The sequence below is a fragment of the Onychomys torridus genome, chromosome 10 (genome assembly GCF_903995425.1).
Source record: "Onychomys torridus chromosome 10, mOncTor1.1, whole genome shotgun sequence".
In the NCBI taxonomy this organism is placed as follows: Eukaryota; Metazoa; Chordata; class Mammalia; order Rodentia; family Cricetidae; genus Onychomys; species Onychomys torridus.
Genome location: NC_050452.1, coordinates 73942654 through 73968344, shown reverse-complemented (window position 1 = coordinate 73968344; position 25691 = coordinate 73942654). Strand labels below are relative to the sequence as shown.

General features: G+C 43.2%; 1 protein-coding gene across 1 annotated transcript; it reads right to left on the bottom strand.

Annotated features, from left to right (window-relative positions):
• Positions 1–3801: 3801 nt before the first annotated feature.
• On the bottom strand, positions 3802–21777 carry LOC118592316 (guanylate-binding protein 6-like). The gene is made up of 10 exons (XM_036201146.1): positions 21588–21777; positions 20109–20236; positions 18038–18147; positions 17639–17835; positions 10889–11134; positions 9179–9459; positions 7980–8192; positions 6549–6651; positions 5332–5525; positions 3802–4511 (listed from the first exon to the last, which is right to left on the bottom strand). The coding sequence occupies exons 1-10, from the start codon at positions 21775–21777 to the stop codon at positions 4305–4307; spliced, it is 1869 nt and encodes a 622-aa protein (XP_036057039.1). The 3' UTR covers positions 3802–4304.
• Positions 21778–25691: the final 3914 nt, after the last annotated feature.

Here is a 25691-nt window from a genome sequence, read left to right as displayed (position 1 = left end):
GAGTTCTGTCCCCAGAACCTACATGGAGGAAGGAAAGAACCAGTCCCCACACGTTTTTCTCAGTCCTCTGTGTGGGGGAGACAATAAACAAATAAATGTAAAAGAAAAATGTAAATGCCATCTATGTATTGTGGGGAGTGGAGGAAGCCCTGAGTGGGTGAAGTCCTGACCTGGGTATATGCTGTTGGCATGAGACAGCCATGTCAAGGACCAAAGTTTCACTCATGAGAAAAAGCTTTCCTCTGGTCTAAGAGCTAATATTGATTGGGCATGCCCAAAAATGTCCACCATGACTTTGTCCATTGCCTTCCTGGATGTTTACCATGAGAGACCACTCTGCTGCTCCCCTGCAGAGAGTGTGCCTAGCTAGATTACCTAAACCTCCCTCCTTGTTCAGCTGTATGTAATAACCCCAATCCATCTTCAGCTGTTTGTAATAACCCCAGTCCATCTTCAGCTGTATGTAATAACCCCAATTCATCTTCAGCTGTATGTAATAACCCCAATCCATGTTCAGCTGTATGTAATAACCCCAATCTGGGTTCAGCTGTATGTAATAACCCCGATCTGGGTTCAGCTATATGTAATAACCCTGCCTCCTTGTATATCTGTATGTAATAAACCCACCTCCATGTTCAGCTGTATGCAATAACCATGCTTCCCTCTTCTACTATATGTAACAAGCACACTGATCCTCCTGAGTGCTGCAGTTCCTCCATCTTGGACCCAGCCCCCTGATCCCAGCTTTACTGTCTGTCTGTCTGTTCGTCCTTCCTTCCTTCCTTCATTGCCTAGGTTAAGCCAATCCCTGGAGCTGTGCAGGACAGGGCAACTACATTCTCTTTTCTCACATGGAGCTTGCTTCCTGCATTTCCTGAATAGCTATGCATTTAGTAAAAATGTGTCTGAAACATTACCTCCCCATGGAAGGCCCACTGGCTAAACCACTTCTAGCTGTATTCTTTCACAGTGCTCTCAAGGAATTTCATGTATACATCTGCTACTGTGATCTGCTTTATGACTCTGGGCACAGGAACTATAGCCATGGTGTAGCCACGTGATCCTCCGCACCTTCCCAGTGTCCTGCACAGCGGCACGTGATCAAAGGAAGGACATATTTATTAAATGACTGAATTCAAATCTCCTTTAAAGTGCGCTTTTGTAAGTTTAATATGATTGTGTGTCTGCATGTGAGGGAGGTGGCGACAAATTGGTTCATGGATACTCGAAAATATGCCAAAGAGGTGACAGAGTGGTTTCCATGGTGACTTCATTGGACATCTTCCCCTGCAGGGAGGGAAGAACGATATCTCAGACTCTGCCATTGCTTCCTTCTCTATGCATGGGTTCCATATTAGAAGAAACTAGTTATCCTGTAGTCTTCGATCTTCTGGGCATTTTCTGTCACAAGAGGTCGACACAGAGAAAAGACTAATCACCTTGTGGCCTATAGCTCTGGCACAATCCACCAAGTTCCCCATTCATGTTCAAGACTGTCACTATCAGAGCCCAGGCATCGTTTACTGTACACAGACACTCACTCATGCTTTTCTTCATCTTGGATACCTGCAGCTGTTCCCAGGCTCCTACCCAGCCTTGCTACCTTTAGAAACAAATGCTTTTCGGCACCTTGAGAAAACCTTGTCTATCATTAGCAGACTTCTCTCCATCCACTCTTTTCTATGGATATTCCAGTTGGAATATGGCTACAGTTGGAACCTCTGGTCCATTGAGAGTTTTCTTGGTGAGATATTAGATTGTGCTGTGTAAAGATATGTCACTGTGGTTGGTTTAATAAAAAGCTAAACAGACAATAACTAGGCAGGAGATGCCAAAGAAACATGGAGGGAGTTGGATATACAGAATGAAAGAAAGGTAAAAAGTCACATGGTAAAATGTAGATTAACAGAAATAGGTAAATTTAAGTTATAAGAGCTAGTTAGGAACACGCCTAAGCTATAGGCTGAGCTTTCATAATTAATAATAAGTCTCTGTGTCATTATTTGTGAGCTGGTGGCCCAGAGGAAGTTCGACTACAGTTTTCCTTGACAACCATCTACAAATTCTGAGTTCTTTCACATCTTGGGACCTAAACATGAGGAAGGAGTGCTGTGGGAATCTTTCTGGAATAAGTTCTCCAGCCCTAGTGAGAGCAGCCTCACTAGTCCTGCCAGGAATGGCCCTGACAGCGTCCATGACCACTGGTGCCCATGCAGCAGGCATCCAACAAGTTCAACATAGCTCTCTGCACAGATTAAGAAACTCTTAACTGTTATTCAGGAAAGCATAGTCACTCTTCAGCATGAAATAGACTAACTGCCAGCAATGGTCCTCTAAAGTCGTAGGGGATGAGACTCAAGTGCTGTGGAGAAGAAAGGTGTGTGCCTAGTTTGAAATGAGGAATGCTGTTTTATACCACACAGGCAGGAATGGTGTGAGAAAAAGCCAGAAATGTATTTAAAGGAGTAAGGCTAAAGATACAAATGAATGCCAGTGGAGAACAATGCAGATGGTACGCCAGGAGAACCAACCCATTAGTTCAAGACAGATTCATGAGGAGCTGGGACAATGAAGAGGAGGAAATTCCATACAATAAGGTAGAAAAGACCAACTATTAGATACTGAGTTATTGATTTATTTAGTAATGCTGCTTCTATTGCCTGTTTGCCAAGCATGATTTCACTTGCAACCTGGAGAAATAGCTGAAACAAACGAGTCGTTGCCCTTAACAACCTTCCGGCTTCTATGTATGCTTCTGTGAAATCGTCTTTGCTTGCCTCATTTCTGGTTTAGAGTATAAAATGAGACTGTACACTGGACCTGAGATCAATGCCTTTCAGGAGTGTCCTGGCTTTGGTCCACAAGCAACATCTCCCTTCCACTCTCACTGGTGTCTGAGTATTTATTCCAGAAAGATTCCTGCAACATGAGGCTCTTTTTTCTTTCTCACGCCCCAAACACTTCTCCTCATTGCTCTGTGAAATATCTCTGTCTACGTCCACCCTGCGGTGCTGACATTATCCTTAGCACAGTCACTGTACTTCCTCCCCATCACTGGTGACTGACTTTAGACTCCGCCCCATCTGTCTTCCCATTACTGCCACATAGTTTGCAGACTTCATCATCCATGTGATTGGCCAACCCAGCCGGGCTGACCTCTCAGCTCTTAGAGCTCCACTCTTCCAGAAACACTTCAGCCAAATGCTCACAAGGCCTGCTATTCAATCTTACATGTTAAGTAAGGTCACAGCAGCCAACGTATTTGGTCGAGCACTTCTCTTAGCGCTCCTGTGTCTGCCATCCTGCTCCCCATCAAAGGCTCTAGCTCTTTCTGAAAAGGCATGATTCCCTCTCTCTTGGACACCACAGAGAAATTGCCACCTACATTGCAGCAACCTCAGGAACCTTTACACAGTTCACATCCTGGACCTGTGGTCATTGTGCTTATAATGACTTCATAGGGAATTTAGAGACAGAAAGCAGAGTTTCCCCTCACTCAGATTTCAAAACTCACCACAAAGGTGAGCTCTCAGTTTTGAAACACATATAGGGATTTGTTTTTAAAGGCCAATAGGGTGTAAAACAGCATGAGGGTGTAAATTCCATGCTTTCTAGTATTCAAAACTTAGAGTGAATTGCCACATGTAGCAAGTTCCTGCCATTTTTAGAAACAGTGAGAAATTCAACATGCCATCACAAACATAACCATCATTATCAATATCAAGCTATAATAGTATTTATTTCAAGCATTGTTTATAAAATTTGAATGGTTGAATTGAGGACTTAATGGATACATTTGTCACAACAACTCCTACAGTCTCATGTTCTCTACAGATGAAGCCAGAGACCAGGTTCTCATGAATCTTTCAGAAACCATTGCATTAATGCATCTGTGTGTTTGCATGGAATAGTTGCATGATGTTTTGAAATATTTCATTTGATAAAGTATCTTTGAGCTCAACTTAATATTAGAACACAAGAAGCCCCACCAAGATGGTGTTTCCTGACTAAGTAGTTGGCACATATTAAAGTTTATGTTGCCAATATTAATCAATGACATTCAAGTAATTTTAAATTTGTCACCATAACAAGTGACAACTCAGAGAATCTCTTCCATATGATGTTGCAATCATTATCTGTCAAAACATACATGAATTTGTCTAGGTGAACACGGGCCAGGCACGGATGTTCTAGACTGAGTAAGCACTTTCATGTTTAAAACTTTGTTGAATGAAAATGAATGTGCACCTTAAGAATAGGACAAAGCATGTCTTCACAGTCTCATTTTCTCAGAGGAGTGAGTCTCAAAACAGTGCAGCAATGCCTTTTACAACCTCCACAGCCAATACAACAGGAGCACAGAGGACTGTAGCAAAGGCATTGAGGGTTTGCTCCAAAAACGAAGTGCTCTCTTTTTTTATACTCTCAAGCTTATTTTTCAAATTATTTATTTCTGCATTCATTTCCTCAGATTTCTTCTTATAGCCTTCAGCAAGCAATGCCTTTTGGGCCTAAGAAAGTCAAAGTGGAGACAGAAATAAAGATTTTTAAATACTAAAGGTATAATTTGTAAGATCTTTGTCAAACTGTCTTTAGTCTACTCTGAGAAATGATTTCTCAGTTTCCAGAATCATATAGTGCAAACAACATCATCTGAGTCGGAACCATGTATTAGAGGCAGCACAGTTTGAATGACTAATACTGATCCACCACCACTGTTTTGCTACCATGCTCGCATAGATCATTCTCAGTCTGCTGGGCTAGCAAGGCAGACATGATGGCAGCTTACCAGCTGATTAAGGACTGTATCCTATAACTTGCAGATGGACAGTAAGAGAGTCATTTGAGTTCCCTGTGCCCACTCAAAGAGGCTATCTACCCTAGCAATAGCAGTGGCCAAGTTCAGAAGCTGTCGTTTGCTACACAGTTCCTTGGAGGTTTCAGACATTTTATGTCAGCATAGAATATCCTGAGAGTCTCTGGGCCCCGGATAACCTTGGCCTCAAGGCAAACTGACTACCACTCTTACTGCCTGTGCCTGCTTAAAGTATGTTTAGTGAATACCCTCATGAGATCATCTCTCACACCAAAAGCTCAAATGCTATCAACATCCTGCAGTGTCCAGCTGCAGCCATGTATACCTGCATTGCCCAGAATCTAAATATTGGGCAATAATCAAAGACATCATGGAAAAAGAGAGACTGGGGTCTTTCTATGAATCCCAAACAATAACTCATAGCAATCATGTTTCCTCTCATGACCCAGCTGTAACTTCTGCCCTCCTGCCTGAGGACCCAAGAGCATGGGCACCAGGGGGATGAGGAGACCCACCTGCAGCTGCTTCTCCAGCATCGTCTTGTGGTCTTTGATGAGCTGCTCTCTCTCCTGCTCCAGCTTCGTTCTCAGTTGCTCTAGGTTTTCCTTGTGACTTCTCTCCTGAGCCTCCATCAGCTGCTGCTGCTCCTTCTGCTTCTGTCTTAGCAGCTCCTGTTCCTTCTCAGCCGCCTCCTTCTGGGCCCGCTCCTCTGTCCCAGGAAGATTCAGGGAGGGAAGAAAGGATGGAGATTCAGGATGGATGGGGAAGAAAGTGATGGAGATTCAGGATGGATGGGGAAGAAAGTGATGGAGATTCAGGATGGATGAAGAAAGTGATGGAGATTCAGGATGGATGGATGAAGAAAGGATGGAGATTCAGGATGGATGAAGAAAGGATGGAGATTCAGGATGGATGAAGAAAGGATGGAGATTCAGGATGGATGAAGAAAGGATGGAGATTCAGGATGGATGAAGAAAGGATGGAGATTCAGGATGGATGAAGAAAGTGATGGAGATTCAGGATGGATGAAGAAAGGATGGAGATTCAGGATGGATGAAGAAAGGATGGAGATTCAGGATGGATGAAGAAAGGATGGAGATTCAGGATGGATGAAGAAAGGATGGAGATTCAGGATGGATGGATGAAGAAAGGATGGAGATTCAGGATGGATGAAGAAAGGATGGAGATTCGGGATGGATGAAGAAAGGATGGAGATTCAGGATGGATGAAGAAAGGATGGAGATTCAGGATGGATGGGGAAGAAAGGATGGAGATTCAGGATGGATGAAGAAAGGATGGAGATTCAGGATGGATGAAGAAAGGATGGAGATTCAGGATGGATGGGGAAGAAAGTGATGGAGATTCAGGATGGATGGGGAAGAAAGGATGGAGATTCAGGATGGATGGGGAAGAAAGGATGGAGATTCAGGATGGATGGGGAAGAAAGGATGGACCAGGTAAAACATCTACATTCCAGAGCCAAGAGAACAATTCTAATCTGAAAGGAAACAACAGACTCCACACTGGTCCACACCATGGAGAGAGTGTTTCTGGGGTGATGGAGGAAACCCTGGCCATTTGGCTGAAGCACAGACCAGACTTCCTGTTGCTCTCAGAGTGAGCATCCACAGGATAGAAAGCTGCTAATCTGGGGGTGGGCTACTGGAGCTTCTATCAGGAAGCCTTGTGAGAATCTGACCCCTCCTGAAAGCCAAGAGACATTCTCCTGTACCTGCAATGGCCTTCTCCCCAGCAGTGAGGGCTGTATCTGCCTGCAGGATGGAACTCTCGATGGTGGCCTGTGACTGCAGAAAGCTCTGGAAGACTTCACTTGCCTGCAAGACCAAGAAGGAGCACAGAACCTCGATAAGCCATGGGAGAATACCTGTGCAGGTGAACACAATCTCCACTGTGCCTCACTGTTAAAATGCTGTGGCGAAACCTGCAGCCTGCCCATGCTCTTCAGTGGGACTAGATACTTCCTCACCCACAGCTACCCCAGTCATCCTCGCTAGCGCCACCTGCCTCCACCTGCTCCCAGATCCAGCCTGTCCACATCATATGCAGATGTGCTCGCTGCCACCTATGATGCTTTCAAATAGTGCATCCCCGTGTAAAATGCTGCACAGTTGTGTGGGCTTCACTTCCTTCTGCTCTTGCTGCATGTGTTCATGGGCAAGTCACTTCACCTGCTGGGACCTCGTGGTTCAGATGTGTAAACTGTCCACAATAATGGTGAGCATCACCCAAAGCATTTTAGATAACTAAAGAGATGTCTAAGGAAAGAACACACCATGTGTTGGCAACAATGGAGTAATATTTTAGCTGTGTTCTTACATTTATTACTACCTCATTGAGGTGGTTTGAAAGAAAATGGCCCCCAAAGAGAATGTCACTATTAGGAGGTGTGGCCTTGTTGGAGCAGGTGTGCTCTTGTTGGAGAAAGTGTGTCACTGTGGAGGCAGGCTTTGAGGTCTTATATATGTTCAAGATACCACCCAATGTTTAGTTCACTTCCTATTGCCTGCAAGATGTAGAATTTCCCAACACCATGTCTGCCTGCACACCACCATACACCCAGCCACCATTCTTCCTGCCATGATGATAATGGACTTAACCTCTGAAACTGTAAGCTGTCACCACAATTAAATGTTTTACTTTATAAGAATTGCTGTGGTCATGGTGTCTCTTTGTAGTAACAGAAACCCTAACTAGGACACCCATAGGTAAACCATTCTGACAGAACCATGAAATTATCACTCAATGAAATCACTTATTTAGTTGACTTTCACATGGATCCATCTTGAGAACTAAGACCTGTGTACCTTGTAAATTGCCAGCACTTAGCGCCTCAACACCAAAGTGTTATTAATTTGCTATTCTGTCTCTCCTGGAGTTCAGAAGCCCTCCCTCTTTTTTTTAGAAGTGAGTGTCTTCAGGTTTAAGCAGTAAATAGCAGCCATTAAGAGCTACATGTGGTTACAGGGATGGACTAAGAGGAGAGCACACTGTAAAGCCCTGGTTTTGGTCCCAGAACCAACATAAAGCTAAAGGCACCATACTATCCTCAGGTTTTCTTCTTCCTCTCAGACTGTGCTGTGTGCTCAGGTTTTGCAACACACCCTTCCCTCTGCTCTGAGCTCCCATGCTCCCTGCTCCTCACCTTCACCCCTTTCCTGGACACCTGCCAATAGTCCTTCTCAATCTTCTCCCTGGTGTCCATGTAGTGCCTGTGTCCTCCAGCAATGGAGAATGTCCCCGCTGAAATACTTTCTGTTAGTGCTTTTGCAAGATGATTCAGTTCTTCCTGGCAGAATTTCTCCGATGCCTCTTCATTCTTCAACAGGAAATCTGCCCTCTTGAGCACTATTAATTCCTGTAAGGGAAATGAAGAGGGATGAAATGAGATGGAAGGAATAGAGAAGATACAATTCCAAAGACTCATTAAAGGGCCAGTCATTTCTCATGAGAAAGCATTCTAGTTTAATGAGACTCAGAATCCATCTGAGACATAATCTCAATCTGACTTAATTCAGAATCTTAAAACTGTGCAAAGCAATGGGTGACTTGACTGTCCTGATCACTAAGACTCTCTGTTAAAGGATGGCTGCATCCTTCCACCTCTTGATCCCTGCAGCCTTCATATCCTGTGGTTCTTTTGTAATGATGAATGATACAACATACTGAAAGATAAACAGTGCTGGCTGGTGGCGCTAGTTACCATCGGAAAAGTCACACACCACGGCCAAGTTTACTGGAGTTACAGAGGGCTTTATTAGAAGGGAAACAGGGGAAAGAAGGGGAGCCAGGCCTGGAGGGAGGGAGAGATGAGGGGAGCAGAGCAGAGAGCGGGGAGCAAAGAGGGAACAGAGAGAGACAGTGGGGGTCTGCATCCAGCTTTTTAAGGCACAGATCGCCTGACCACGTAGTCGTCAGCACCCCCTGATGATGTAAGACGCAAGCCCCCGAGCTGCGCATGTACAGGATCCTAACACATACTACACTAGGAGTTGCCAGCAATGAGACTTTTGTATAAAGAATTTTTTCCTAAGAATGAGAGGCTTTGTTCAGAACATGTAACTGGTTCAGAGATGAGCTGTGGGCGTTTGGGGGCCGGATTGCAATCCACAGACATATTGACAGAACCCACCAAAAGTATTAAGAAGTCCATATTGTTTTTCCAACCATTAAAGAGATTTCTGGGTTAAAAGTAGCTGAGGTTTGGGAAGGGTTTATGTACTTTTGCAAGTACTATGAACACACAGCATGCTTAGTATTGAGTAAGATACACCTGTGGCCAATGAAGGCAGAGCTACAGCCTTGAAGGGGTAGAGTCATGACAGTTAAGGACACAAACATTACCAGCAGCTTCTTCTGGAATTGCTGGTTTTCATCTTTGAAGGAGTGCTCCATGAAGACAGCAATGGCTTCCTTCTCACAGGCCGTGTGCACATCCAGCAGCTCCTGGAGCGTGTCTGTGGGGAGCCTCAGTCGCTGGGCCATCTGCTCACTGTAGTGGTCAGCTGCCTTCTGCACAGCGGCTGAGTTCTCACGCTGGGCCAGAGTTGTCACCGCATCATCCAGACAAGGCACAGCTCCGCTGTTGATGGCATCCACATAGGTCGTCACCAGAGTCCCCAGTCCTTCACGAACCAGGAGTTTTAGGAGAAGTAAATTAGTGGGATCTAAGATTCTGTTTTGAAAATCACACACACACACACACACACACACACACACACACACACACACACACACACTACACATCTCTCAGCTAGAAAGATAACTCAGCAAGTTAAGAGCATAAACTGCTCTTGTGGAGGACCCAAGTTCAATTCCCAGCACTCACACTGAGTGGCTCACCATAACCTGTAACTCCAACTTCAGAGGATCCATTGGCCTCTTTTGGCCTCCATGGAGACCTGCATTTATTTGTACATAACTCACACAGAGACACATGCATACATATAAGTGAAAATATACATATATACATATCCTTATGTCATCAATTTCTTTTTTATTTGCCCTTCATTTTTATGGTTTTTCCAGCCCACAGTGATTTTTTTTTTATTTTATTTTAAAGAATCCATCTTTGTCTAATAAATTCAGGTGCCTTTGGGAAATGTAGCTTACTGGTTAATATTTGAATAGAGAATTAACTACACAAGGAGACCAATGAGACAACATCAGCAGACCGTGTTTAGTGCTAACTCTAAAGTGTGGGTTTGCAGAGACTTAAACACTGGTAGTTACATTGGAGCTACTTTAAACTTCAAAGGGGACTGGAGAGATGGCTCAGCGGTTAAGTGCACTGGTTACTCTTCCAGAGGACCTGGGTTCAATTCCCAGCATCACTCACATGGCAGCTCACGACTGTCTGTGTCTCCAGTTCCAGGGAACCTGGCATCCTCACACAGACATACACGCAGGCAAGACACCAATGCACAAGAAATAAAAACAAAACAAAAGTCTGCAGTGCGTCTGACAGCTTGGCTGTGGAAAGAATGTCTGCTGGGGAATGCCCCGTGAGCCCCTGGCTTGCAGAGAAAAACGGATGAAGGCAGATGCCCTAGGAGAAAGGAAGCTTCCTCAGTGTCAATACAGACCATTCCAGATCCTTCCACAGAGACGTCTAGATCACAGACATGTTTGGCTAAGAGTAAACTTAATGGCCAAAAGAAGAAAAAAAAAAAAAAAGGGACGAGGTGGCCAAGTGGTTAAGGTGATGGACTGCTAAACTTCAAAGGACATTTCACATTCTCGTTGCAAAGAATAATTACTATAAAAGACCTCCCCTGTAAAAACAGTATATATCTGATTTAGTGTTCTTAATAATGATTTATTATCAGTTGAGAGTTTCTTCAGATGTATGCAAGCCATAGATAGATACCAGGTACAATGTGTGAAGTTTTGAAGGTATTGAATCCTCAATGAATAATTATAAAATATATATATTTCTTCACATTAGGAATGTATGCATACCATCATTGTGTATAGAATCAATAAAAATAACATACATATTGTAATATATTCAATATACATTACTCTATACAGAAGTGTGATTAAAATACTCACGGTTCCCAGTAACCTTAATTCCCTCTCTGAGGGTCTTGATCTTTGCATAGGTGAAGATGTAAGAAACAAAAGCCCTTGTTTGTTCCTGGAACTTAGGCTCCAGTTGGTCTTCTGAGATAGTCTCAATTTTTCGTAACAGTTCTTTGTCATTCGTTGGCCGGTCAAAGACAAAACACTTCCTTTTAGGAAAGAAATGTCTGATGCACTCCCTGGGCAAATTGGATGCTTGGACTCTGGGACTGTTGCCTGGTGTTGGGGAAACAGAAAGCAATGGGAATAGTCTTAGAGCAGAAAGCAAATGATGGAGCTCTTGTCTATGTGGAGAGTTCTGCACTCACGGGTCTCTTTGCCATAAGCATGCAACACTTCTTTGCATGTCAAAAGTATAGCAAGTTTGTACTGGTAGAAGTCTGGTGAAATATTTCAGGAGACACTTGACTCCACTGGAAGAGCGTATGGCTGAAATCCACAACCTGAACATGGCATCAAGTAGTGGTGTGTCCTGTTGACTGAACGGCAAAAGGCTTAATGTGATTTCTGGCCCAATCATTCCTTTGTAGTAAAGGAGCTGTGGGGCTCAAAAGAATAGCCACACAAATGAATAGAACTAGAAAAAACCATCCTGAGTGAGGTAACCTAGACCCAGAAGGACAAACATGGTATGCATTCATTCATAAGAGGATTCTAGATGTAAAGCAAAGGATAACTACAATCCACAGTCTCAGAGAAGTTAGGTAACAGGATCCTAAGAGAGACATGCATGGATTCCCCCCCAGGAAGGGGAAATAGATAAGATCTCTTGAGTAAATTGAGAGCATGGGGGGGGTGGTAAGGAGAAGTGGGAAGAGAACATGAAGGAATGGGATGGTGGAGTTGGGGCAGGGACAGAGAGGGAGAGCAAGGAGAAAGATATTTTGATAGAGGGAACCATTATAGGACTAGGGAGAAACCTGGTGCTAGGGAAATTCCCAGGAATCCACAGGGATAACCCCAGCTAAAACTCCAAGCAATAGTGGAGAGGGTGCCTGAACTGACCTTCCCCTCTAATCAGATTGATGACTGAGGTAGTGAGTAGCTGTTGTCACCATTCCCTGAAGCACCACCCCTAGTAAGGTAACTGTTATACTGGAGCATGGCTGCTGAGACCTTTAAGACCTGGGATGTACATGCACAGCTCTCTCTTTGCTCTTCATGCTGGGGCAGACCAGGGCAGAGCTCTCCAGAGAACAGCGTTGGACCGTGCCTCACCCTTTCAGGATCCTGTGACAAATTCCTTTATTTTGTCTTGTGGGTTTCCTTTCCTAATAAATTCCTTTGCCCCTAAAGTAGACTCCATGGATTTCTCCCATTATCTAGTGCCCCACGCAGGGTGGGAACCCCCGACCCTGAGATTAAGAGTCTCATGCTCTACTGATTGAGCTCACAACTGCCTGATGCCCTCTTCTTGTGTTCAGATGTACATGCCATGGTACCCATGAACATTACTCAGTGATCAACTATGGACTGAAAATTCTCCATGACAGTTCCAATATGAGATGGTCCATCATACTACACCTCTAGCTAGATTCTCAGACAACCTTAACCATTATTCTAAGATTAGCTGCAGAATCTATGGCTAGACCTATTGAGACCTAGCTAATTGAGCTTTCTTACAGGACCCCACAGAGATATCATTGCTCCCTAAACATCAGGAAGCAATTCCTATTTAAGATAATTTGTATATTGATACAAATATAAAACTATATTTGTTGTATTATACATATATTTCTACTCCTATTTGAAATATCTTGTATATTGATACAATTGTAAAATTATAGTTGTCATACTGTATGTATTTCTACCTCTGTTTAGGATATTTTGTATATCAATATATATTTAGGATTATTGTCATATTGCATATTGTACTATACATTTCTACCTTTGTTTAGGATATTTTGTGTATTGTAACAATTTTGAGGTCATGTCCTCTTACTGAACATTTGCTTACAGACTGTTTACCTTGTTTATATGAAGCCTTGGTCCTTAGGTTATTTAAGTAGATAAGACTTAGAGATTCATAGTCACCTATGCTTGTCATCTCTATAGTTATGTTAGTTAGGTTGTCCAGATTTACAGATACAGAGGTCAGATGGATAGATAATCTTCAAACACTTCACGGACCTAGAGAATGTGGCATTTAAATAACTTAGAATTCTGCTGTTGTGAGACACAATTGCTCCTGGCAGCACCAGTCTACTCCTGAGACAATGTTGGGCTTCAAGACACTCCATATGGAAGTTTGTCATCTTCTTGGCACAAAATGGCCTGCTGGGCAAAGAACTGCCCTTGCCTCAACTGCTGACAGTATGAATGCTGTCCTTTCTGGACGAGTGGGACACAAGGAAAAGCAACTACCAGACTCTGCTGAGACAGGGTAAGATGGTCTTTCAAAGTGCCTTCTTCTGAAAATGGTCTGTCAGATATTCTAGGCCTGGAGCCAAATTGGATGCCCCAATAGTGCCCCTTGTTTGATGTTGTTCTTGTTGGTTGTAGTTCCATTTTGTCTAGGTCATTACCCTTTATTTCTCCTGGACAATACTTAATAATCATTCCTATTGTATATAGTTTTGTGTTAGGTTAGAACTTTCTTATTTAGACAAAAGGAGGAGATGTAATGGGTAGCTGTTCTCACCATGCCCTGAAGCACTGCCCTTAGTGAGGTAGCAGGTAAATGTTACACCTGCTAATGACTTTGAGGTACGTGCCCCTGGGGCATGGCCATGGGACCCTTAAGACCTGGGATGCACATATGCAGCTCTTTCTTCGATACCTCATGGTTTTGGATGTTGGGACAAGCCAGGGAAGACCTCTCCAGAGAATAGCTTTGGACTGTGCCTCACCCTTCCAGGATCCTGCAACAAATTCCTTTATTTTGTCTTGTGAGTTCCCTTTCCTAAAAAATTCCTTTGCCCCTAAAGTAGACTCTGTGGGTTTCTCCCATTAGGCTACCCCAATTGTCATCATAGAACCTTCATCCAGTAACTGATGGAAGCAGATGCAGAAACCCACAGCCAAGCACTTGGCCAAGTTTCTGGAGTTCAGGTGAAGAGAGGGAGCAGGGATTATATGAGTAAAGGGGTCAAGATCATGATGGGGAAACCCACAGAGACAGCTGACCTGAACTAGTTTGAGCTCAATGACTCTGGACTGACATCTGGGAAACCTGCATGGGACTGAACTAGGCCCTCTGAATGGGGGTGACAGTTGTGGCTTGATCTGTTTATGGGGCCCCTGGCAGAGGGTCCAGGACTTATCCCTAGTGCATGAACTGGCCTTTTGGAGCCCACTCCCTGTGGTGGGACGCCTTGCTCAGCCTTGACACAGGGGGGAGGGGCTTGTCCCTGTCTCAGTTGATATGCCAGACTTTGTTGACTCCCCATGGGAGACCTTACCCTCTCTGAGGAGTGGATGGGGGGCAGAGTGAGGAAAAGGTGGGGGTGAGTGAGAGGAGGGGAGGGAGGGGGAACTGTGCTTGATATGTAAAACAAAAAGAACCTTTTAAATTAAAAAATAAAACACACACACACCAAAAAAAAAAAAAAAAAAAAAAAAAAGGAAGAGCCACAAATAAAGGGTAATAGAGTATTAGATAGCAACATTAAATGGCAACATTAGCAATTCTAAGAACAATGCCATGGTCATCAAAGGAAAAACACTTTGATTCTAAACAGAACTCATTTTTAAGGCAAACATACAAACAATAAAACAGTGGTCACTAGAGCTGAGAAGGAGGAGCCCACGCTGGACAGGTGGCACTAAGTGACTTGTATGCAGGATGCAGAGGACCTGAGAGCTGATGTGCAACACCAAGTCAGTACTCAGTAAAACTGTCCACTTTAGCTATTTATCATAAACCTTACCCTTGTGTGACGACAGGTATGTTACCTACATCACTTACCGTGTCCACCTTTGTACTCACCTTTGTTCTAGAACATCAATTTATAAATTTCAAGTGCATACAATAAAACTCATTTTTAAAATTTTACACAGTGCTATTTTTATCAAGAGCCTCAATGACCCACTGTAGCCAGACTGTGAATTTAAGGTTTTCACTGCTGCTCCAGAAACTCTGTGAGATGTGGACTGCCATGCCTAACAGATGGCTCCTCTGCCTACCACAGTTTCAAGACATCAACAACAGGAAAAGGAGACAGAGGACAACTGGCATTCCTCACAAGGCTTCATCAGCTCCACTCCCAGGTAAATAACGTCCATGCAAATAGTTTATAGACCATTTATATACCATTAATATAACTGATCCTGACACTGTAGCATGAGTAAAAATGGGTGGTTATGACTGTCAAACAGACTGTTGTGATGAATTATGACGGATACTGAGAAGACATGTCTGTTGGTTTATTTAGCACACTGCCGTTTTGCAGACAACATATCCAACCCATCATTTAAAAAGCCATGTTCCTCCATGAAAAGAATAATGTAGAACAGTGTGAAATATATTTTAAGATGGGCTATGTATGATAAATTTATGAGCAACAATTATGTTGCCAACTAATTTTTTTTTTAGTTGGCAAGCAGATAGATATTTACTTTGGAAAAAAACGAAACAAAACAAAAAAGTACCCTAACAGAGACCCTGTATGCCTAGGGGGGCATGACACACATTTTTGGACAATTTGAATAAGAGGCTCTGTGTGTGCACCATGCCTGTTCCTGTTTCTGGCTCTTAGCACGCACAAATGCTTCCAGATTCCCACAGCCAACTATTTCTTAAAGGAAGGCAGACACAAAAACAGGCAATACAAATGTCTGGACTTGGAGAAGTTTAGAAGCTTTTTACTCTAAGTCTGGGTTACCTCACTCAGGATGATTTTTTCTAGATCCAAACATTTGCCTGCAAACCTCATGATGTCATTGTTTTCTCTGCTGAGTAGTACTCCATTGTGTACCATATTTTCTTTATCCATTCTTCAGTTGAAGGGCATATAGGTTGTTTCCAGGTTCTGGCTATTACAAACAATGCTGATATGAACATAGCTGAGCAAATGCCCTTGTGGTATGATTGAGCATTCCTTGGGTATATACCCAAGAGTGCTACAGCTGGGTCTTGGGGGAGATAGATTCCCAATTTTCTAAGGAAGTGCCATATTGATTTCCAAAGTGGCTGTACAAGCTTGCATTCCCACCAGCAGTAGAGGAGAGTTCCCCTTGCTCTACATCCTCTCCACCATAAGCTGTCTTCTGTGCTTTTGATCTTAGCAGTTCTGACAGGTGTAAGGTGGTATCTCAGAGTCATTTTGATTTGCATTTCCCAGATAATTAGGGATATTGAGCAATTCCTTAAATGTCTTTCAACCATTTGAACTTCCTCTGTGGAGAATTCTCTGTTTAGTTCTATAGCCCATTTCTTAATTGGACTGTTGGGCATTTTGATGTCTAATTTCTTGAGTTCTTTATATATTCTGGATATCAGCCCTCTGTTAGATGTGGGGTTGGTGAAGACCTTTTCCCATTCTGTAGGCTGTTGCTTTATGGTATATACTCACTCATAGGAGGATATTAGATGTAAAACAAAGATGACTAGACTTCTACACAACTCCAGGGAGGCTACCTAGAAAACGGGACCCTAGGAAAGACCCAGGGATCACCCAATGACAGCAAAATGGATGAGATCTACATGAACAACCTGGACGACAGTAGGAGCAATGAAGGGCAAGATTTGAGGGAAAGAAAGTTTAGGGGAGCAGGAGATCCCAGCTGGATCAAGAACAGAAAGGGAGAACAAGGAATAACAGACCATGATAAATGAAGACCACATGAGAACAGGAATAGGCAGAGTGCTGGAGAGGTCCCCAGAAATCAACAATGATATATCCTCTGTAGACTGCTGGCAATGGTCAAGAGAAAGCCTGATCTGACCTAGTCTGGTGATCAGATGACTAAACACCCTAACAGTCGTCTTGGAACTCTCATCCAATAACTGATGGAAGTGGATGCAGAGATCCTCAGCCAGGCCCCAGGTGGAGCTCCAGGTGTCCAACTGTCGAGAAAGAGGAGGGACTGCAAGAGCGTGAATTGTTGAATCCAAGATTGCAAAAAGCACAGGGACAAATAGCCAAATGAATGGAAGCACATGAATTATGAACCAAAGGCTGTGGAGCCCCCAGCTGGATCAGGCCTTCTGGATAAGTGAGACAATTGAATAGCTTGATCTGTTTGGGAGGCACCCAGGCTGTGGGACCAGGACCTGTCCTTACTGCATGAGCTGGCTGTTTGGAACCTTGGGCTTACACAGGGACACATGCTCAGCCTGGAAGGAGGGGACAGGACCTGCCTGTACTGAATCCACCAGGTTTAAATGAATCCCCAGGGGTGTCTTGGTCCTAGAGGACATGGGAATGGAGGGGAGGGGCTAGGGGGAAGGTGCGGGTGGGGGCGGGAGGGGGAGAACAGGGGAACCCATGGCTGATGTATAAAATTAAAACACATAATAATAATAAAAAAAGAAGCTTTTTACTCTAGATGCTAAAGTACAACTGTAAAGAACTTGGCTTTGTGTAGTTTTGCTGTGCTCTAGGCTCTACTTTTCTCAACAGAAATTAAACACCAATTCCCAGGCATTATCAGGAAATGATCTATCTGCATTGCTGCAGATCTCTATCCCACTGCAAATACCAAAGGACCCCACAGAGGATGGGAGCAGCTCAGCAGATCCCAGCCCTTCCCAGCCCCCCACCCCAGCATTCCCTATACCTGGGATCAGCTTCAGTGCATTCTCCAGGTACTGGTCCTCCGTGATGTCTTCTCCATTTAACTTCAGCTCCAGCATGAAATCCCGAACAGTCCAGATGAAGTCTGGAAAGAAACTCACAAACTCTGAAGAATTCTTTATTCCATCGGGATTTGGGGAAGACTTTGCCCTGATCAGCTCAGTGAGTTCTGTGACATAACTGGCATTCAGTTAAGGAAAAGTGAATTCATACACACATTTTCATGATTCTCTTATTAAAAATAAACCACAATAAACACTCTTTTCTTCCCCGGGTCTCCTCTGCCCCACCAAAAGCCACACAGTGACAGGGCAGGTCAGTGCCTCCATATGCATTCCAGAGCACTCAGTGAAACATGGCAGCTCAGGTCCTGCAAGGATACTGCAGCTGCTCCAGGGCCTGGTGGTTTATGGTGTTCATGCTGTTGTAGACGAAGGTGCTGCTCAGAAGCACAGCCAGGGTGAAGATCCACGAGTCATTCTTAGGGTCACCCTGGAAGACACATGAGGGCAGAGGGCTGAGGAGAGCACTCCTCAAAGAGAGCAATATGCAGTATAGGACCCATGTATATTATGTATTTACATGAAAAGGCTTTATGGGTTTAAGTAAATACACATACACACGTAAAGGTCTGGAGACATAAATCACTGGTAGAGCAGGCACCTAGCACATTCAAGGCCCTCATTCAATTCCTAGTAATGAGGAAGACAGAAAGAGATAGAGAGTCAGAGAAAGTCTATAGATCTCTAATGTATTATTTCAGATAAGGTGTTTGTGGCAGAATATTATTTTAAGGTGTGTTACATGTGTTTATGCTGTGGAACATTTGTTTAATGATGGAAAGATGTATTGCATTTTTTATGTTGCATCTGTATAACTCTGTGAAGCTGTGTTACTTTGCCTGTCTAAAACACCTGATTGATCTAATAAAGAGCTGAATGGCCAAGAGTAAGGCAGGGAAAGGATAGGCAGGGCTGGCAGGCAGAGGGAATACATAGGAGAGAACTTGAGGGGAGGGGAGAGGATCAAGGAAAAAGAAAAGGAGGAGGGCTCAAGGGGCCAACCACCTAGCTACACAGCCAGCAAAAAAGCCCAGAGGCAAAAGATAGATGTGATAGTTTAAGAAAAGCTGGCTAGGAATAAGCCAAGCTAAGACCAGGATTTCATAAGTAAGAATAAGACTTCTCTGTCTGTGATTTATTTGGGAGCTGGGTGGCAGACCCCCAAAAGAGCCAAAGAATAAAGTGTAAAATAAAAACAACCAACAACAGGTGTTTCTTATTCAAAGATAACAGACATAAATGCTAATTAACAACTTTGACAATTATGAGAATTTCTTCATTTATGAGAGGATACAAATATTAACAAAGTTTTCATTTCCTCAATTATATGAAATAAGATACCATACAAAAACTAGCACTGTATTGGGTTCTCAGTAGGGTACTCAGTGAAGGGCGTTGGGACTTCTTATTCTATAAATATGTGCTATAGTATAATATATCAGAATAAATGTAACTCATGAGTCTAATTATATCTAATTAAATTTAACAAAGATGTTTTTCAGAGAACTACTGCTTTTTCCTACTGTACTTATGTTTACAAAAGCTGCTATTTTGTGCACAATCATGTGTGTGTGTGTGTGTGTGTGTGTGTGTTTTCATGTTTCCATGGGGGAAACAATGTGTATGTAAATATGTGTGCATGCATGTGAAGGCTTGAAGTTAGTTCCTTGATAACCTCTACTCCATTCCCTGAGACAAGCTCACTGGTTTGACTAATCTGACTGGCCAGTTTTCCCCAAGGGATCCCGTCTCTAACCTCACCCTGAACCATGTATGGGATCACAGGAGACTATGCTGAAAACAAGATTTACTGCTGGGGGTGCTGGGGATGTGTTGTTGTGATTGATTGATAAATAAAACGCTGATTGGCCAGTAGCCAGGCAGGAAGTATAGTGTAGGTGGTATCAGGAAAGAGTAGAATTCTGGGAAGTGGAAGGCTGAGTCAGGAGATGCTGCCAGCCACCGCCACAAGTTGTAAGGTACCAGTAGGTCATAAGCCATGTGGCAACTTATAGATTAATAAAAATGGGTTAATTTAGAATATAAATAGAAGTAAATAGCAAGAATCCTGAGCCATTAGGCCAAACAGTTTAAATAAGCATCTGTGTGTTTATTTGGGTCTGAGTGGCTGCGGGTCTGAACAGGACTGGAGATAACTCCAGCTACAATTTACCTGCTCAATTAACCTGTAATATATTGGATCCAATCACTCCCTCCAAGGTCCAAAAACAAAAGTGCATTTTGGCTGATAGCATGAGGTCTGATCTCTCCTAGAAGTGAAATCCAACAGACCAGGGTCCTCTCAGCCACCACAGTTCAGGCTGCAGACTTCACAGACCGTTGACAACAGATCACAAACACCAAAGAGACCAACCTGAGCACTAGGCTTACCTTTTCCACGTCCCCCAGGCCCTCGGTGTCCAGGAGGACCAGGGTATGCTTTGGCTTGGTGGGATGTGGCACACACCACATCCAGATGCCCTTGGTCTCTGACTGCACAGTGGAGCCCAGAGGGAACCCTGAGGGAAGAGGTGAATGTTCTGTTTTGCATGTGCCGGAATGTCTCCCACAGCCTCATGTGCTAAATACTTGATGACCACCTGGCGGCGCTATTGGAGAGGTTCTAGAGCCTTTGGGATTGGCTGGAGGAAGGTCACTGGATCACTAGGTCACTGACTTTGAAGGTTATCATTGGTTCCCAGGACTCTCCTCCTTCCTGTTTCTTGTCCACCATGAGCCACCTCTACGAACGCTTACAGCCATCATCTTCTCCCTCAGCATGAGCCCAGAGTGAATGGACCAAAGGACAATGGAGTGAGTCTCTGAAACTGTGAGCCAAGATAAGTGCTGCCTCCTTCTGCTGTTCTTTCTGGAACTACAGTCACAAATACATGAAATGGACACTAACAGCAGATCCTCCAAGCAGCAGTGTTACAAAGTCAGACACATTTAGACTGTGAATTCCTACCATGTAAGATGGTGCTTTCTCTATTTTCTCAAGACTCTCTTATTATTAGCCATCTATTTCAAACTATAGGGGACATTTGACACGAGAATGATGTGACACAAAAGTTCCAAATGGAAACAAACAGGCATCCAAGAATCAGTCAGCCAACAGAGGGCTCTGATAGCTATAATACAGTATTCTGGAGCCATTAAGATGTCACCATAAGCCCAACACTTAGGCTGAGAAAGGATGATTGCCACTGGTCCAACCCTAGCCTGAGAATTATGGCTATCACTAGGCCAACCATACATAGCAAAATCCTAGCTCTTAAAAATAAAAGTATTTGTTAGTGGGAGTTGCTTGTAAGAGGAGAGTTGAAAGGAGAACGGCTTAGTTAAGACAAAGTAACACATGCCTTTAGTTCTATAACTCAGAAGGTAGAGGCAATTGGACCTATATGAGTCAAGAGATAGCCTGATCTACATAATAAATTCCAGGTTAGCTAGGGCTACAAAAGGAGACCCTATCTGAAGAAAAACAATAAGAAAGAAAGAATGACTAAACTAAAACAACCCAATGTGATTAAAAAATAAATAAAAGTTTGTGAAGTCCAATAAATATTTTAAGACCATACCTTGCCAAATATTCTTATATTCTTAAGGAAATGGTCAAGGAAAACCTGTCGTATGAGACAAGGGGATAACACAAATGATCCCAGAGCATGGAGCATTAGAGAAGACCCCTCTTGAACACTTTCAGGAGAATTTTTCCCAAAGTAAGGAAAGGGTTAGGGACAGATAGTGTGGAGTGGTAATTTAGCATGAAAGGGTATCTGTGCCGAAAGGAGCTGAGCTCTCTCTGTTAGGTCTGGGAACGAGATGCAGACCAGACAGAGGTGGAGTCAAGCCTTTAGCAGCACTCACCATGATTCTGGCCTGCCAGACGGTTCATCAGGTAGGACTTCCCTGTACGGTACAGTCCAACGATGGCCACGACTACCACTGGCTGAGAAACTGTGTCTAGAATCTCTACTGCCTCCTGGTTCACCGACAGTTGTTCATTGTGGTTTTCCACCAGACAAATAGGGGCCATCATTTTCAGTCCACTGGCCATAGCAACTTGCCAACCTAGGAGAATCTCCCGACACAAATGAAATTACAGTTCCTCTGTCTCAGGGTCACCCAAGTACCCAACAACTTAAGACTCGGAAGACTTCTACATTGTCAGCATGTAACCTTACATCTGCAGGCTACAGGGGACTCTCCATCATTCTTCAAACTTTCTAAGGACGCTTTGTTGAAACACTCACTGCTGTAATCTGCAGAGTAACAATGTAAGAATAAAGCCAAAATGACTGTTAACTGCACTGGAGTCCTACAAGATGCTGAGCCATACAAAGGATACCTTAAGTGTGTGACTCCACTGAAGTGAAAAAGTATCTTCAAGGTATGTTCTTAGAACCACAGTGCACATGAGACTGTTGAGTTTTTAAAATCCCAAGTAAGCAACTCATAGAGTATTAAAATCATGACAAACAAGCAAAATGACAGACTCCTTGGTTCTAAGCCCTGGTCTCTCCATGAACAGACTTTTAAAATGAGGAAATGAGACTATGGGAACTTCGAAAACCAACTGGCATGCCATAGCAGCTGCATAGATAGCCAACTGAAATGATAGCACAACCATAACAGCAGGAAATTGCAGGTTAACTTTGCTTCCCTTCCCTGCCTCTCCCCAACCTGGCACATGCTTGGTCTGCGGAGCACAGAAGACTTTAACTGTATATAACAGGCTAACCCAGGGCTAATGTGTCTGTTCTGCTTTGCCTCGCTTGGACTCAGGATATCACATTCTTGAATGTGATACTGAAAGCTCAAGACACAAATGAATAAATAGATAAAATCTTCTTTGTAAAATTAAAAATGATTATGCATTCAAAGATCTATCCAGAGTAAAAAGGCAACCCAAGAATGGGTGAGGAATATTAAATGTTACCTATGTTTTAATGGATTAATACCTCAACAAAGAGCTCCTTCAGTTTATCATAAACTACTCAACTGAAGAATGGGCAAAGCACGGCACTAGACATTTCTCCAAAGAAGGTTTGCAAATGGTAATAAACACAGGACATAATAATTCATTGTTTGCCACTAAGCACCATGAAAAGTCTGAGGCACATTACAACTTTAAAAATTTTTATTTTAACATGATTTCAATTTGTGACTTGGAGAACACTAACCTGAAAGATAAAGTGTTTGTTTTCCAATGAGAAAATGTCAAAGATGAGAGTCTATTGGGGAAATGAGGGTTCCAAGTAAAGAAGCCATTTAGGTATAAAATTCCTCTTGTGGGAGGCAGGGGCCTTGTTTCAGAGTCTGTCCTCACAGAGTCTCGTGTCCGTTGACTACTCAGGGTTAGCTGGACTTAAGTCTTGCTTCTGTCAAACCTAAGCATTTGCTTGAAATCAAATTTAGTCTTGCTTGTTTGTATTTTAAGCAAAAAAAAAAAAAAAAAAAAAAAAAGGCTCAATTTGTTTTGTTGCTCAATAGTCTGTCAAGCCCAGTTTTCAGGAAGTGCCACTGGAAACCACAGGCTTCACTTTGTACCCACTAGGATGGCTACCACATAAGACAAAACCAAGAATAAATGAATGTGAACCAGGATATGAAAAGGTAGACTTTTACAGTGTTATTAATAGGAGCATGAAGTAATAATGCCACTGTGGAAAATAGTATCATTATCTTTATACCATTAACCATAGTCAATGGGATCCAATTCCACTTCTGTTTATGCACAGTACATAAAAAATTGCAAACCAGGACTTGGATAGACATTAAACACCAATGATCATGGCAGCTGTATTCACAATACCCAAAATGTGGAGACAACTCAATCTCCCACCAATAGATAGATGACTTATCATAATGTGATAGCCCACACAATTGAATATAATCCAGTCAGAGGAGGGGATGAAATTCTACTCCATGCTACAACATTGACGACCTTTATAAGGACATTATGCCAAGGCAGGAGAATGTTCAGAATCCTGAGAATTCAAATACAGGCAAAGTCACTTGAGAGGAACGATCAACTTCTCTGCAGCTTACTTCAATATGAGAATAAGATAAAGAGCATGAAAAATGCATACATCATTGTGTGTGTAAGTGTATGTGTGTAATCACATCCTATACATCATCAAAGACTATTTTGACTATGTACTTTGCTTAGTGAAACTCAGGGGTATATGAACTAAATTTATTTCTGAATAGATATTTTTACAACCTTACTCTGAGTAGGGTATAATTTAGAGACAGACAAAACTGTTCTCTTTAGATTACAATTGCCTGTTAGCTCCTTGGCAAGAATGGTGTTTTTCTGTAGGCCAGAGTTACAGCAGGGCCTGGCAATGCAGGCCGTCTCCCACCCAGGCCTCTCCCCACTGCACTTGCTGGTGCGCTGAGTTGAGGATGCTGGGACATTGCATCCAGAGACCTCGGAGTGTCTGGCTGCCACTTTGCATCTGTCACTGGCCAAAGGGGACAAACTGAACTACCCCAGAATGAAAGCCAGCTACAGACTCCTGAAGACCAGACAACAGGCAACTAACTGCCCTTGCTGCCTCTGTTGCCACTGTGAGTCAGACTGTGAGTCAGATTCAGTCAAGGTCAACACTCAGTTGCTCGCAAAGCAAACTCACCAGATCCTTTCCCTGCAGGTCCCAGTGCAGTTCTCACCAGCCTGCTGCTTGCCCCTTGTTCTTCTCTTCCTTCTGCTTTTCACTCCTCCTTTATGTAAGATCACAACTGCGGCAACACTGAAATTGAAAGTGAAGTCACTCAAGAGACTGTGAACAATGAACAGTGGCGATTCTACAACCTTCAGGGACGGGATGAACAACAGTAACTCCAGGTCTCAACTCCGGAAACGCGGTCCCACCAACACCCTTTTTTCCCATCATGCAAGAATTCTGAGGACTCTTCCACATACATCCCCCCATCTGGCTAGAGTTTCCTAGACACACAAGACAAACAGAAATCCATGCACAAACATAGGCAGAATTATGTGGCTCAACACTGTAGTAAGACGTTTTTCCTTAATGGAAATTTCTGAATGTTTTATTTGTAAAGAGCTTAAAGTATTTGGAATAAGTATTTTCTAATACAGAGGAAGTTTATCAAGAAACCATTTTTAAATAAAATAATTAGAGCTGGGAATGTCAGCACACACCTCTAATCCCAACACTCTGAAGGTAGAGGCAGGAAGACAGCCAGAGCTACAGAATACTCCCTGTCTCGATACACAAACAAGTAAGAGTGTTTCTCCAGAACCCTGCAGTCCTCTGGGCTGAGAACTGCCTCAGGGGTCTTTAAATGTCTCTTGCTTACAGGCTGGGCTAGTGAAGATGGTCATGCTGCATAGCTTGGAGAGAAGACTGATCAAGAAGAGGAGAGATACTAGGCAGACATGGCAAGTCCTGGAACCCACCATCAACTCTGACAATTTTTACACAGCACGCAGAACAGGGGCGAGAAGGGGGATGAGTGATGTGGTATGAGCAATAGCAAGGGCCTGGGAAATGGATCTGGATATCTTCTGATAAGGACAGATGCTCAGTCATTCTGAGTGTAGGGCCCTAGGTGACCGGTATGCCCCAAAGCCATACTGGGAGTGAGCCCTACTTCCTACAAGATTTATTAATCACCATAACTTCCCCAGTATGCAAAGAGTGTGTACCTGTTTAGGAAGACACATTTATTCTGAGGTGATATGGGTTGAAGTATTTAAGAGTGAGGCACCATGACATCTTAAATTTCTTTTTAAACAGTTCACCAAAGACAGAATACAGAAAGTGTCAGGTATGAAAGATACAAATGGCTATGGTGTCTACTAGCATACCAAAGTGTCTGCTGGTCTCCAGTCTCATTTAGTATCTGTGGATCTTCTCAGCTCTTCTCACCCTGTCCCTACCTAAACTTCTCCAGCTCATGGGCTTTCCTTCCCCCAGCTTCTCATTCCTACCTACCATT

Coding starts and splice junctions, on each gene's coding strand:
- LOC118592316 (XM_036201146.1), bottom strand. CDS start 21,777: ATGGCCAGTGGACTGAAAATGATGGCCCCTATTTGTCTGGTGGAAAAC. Junction 18,148..20,108: donor GCCTGGGGGACGTGGAAAAG/GTAAGCCTAGTG, acceptor TGTGTCTTCCAG/GGTGACCCTAAGAATGACTC. Junction 6,652..7,979: donor TGTCCAGGAAAGGGGTGAAG/GTGAGGAGCAGG, acceptor TTGGTCTTGCAG/GCAAGTGAAGTCTTCCAGAG.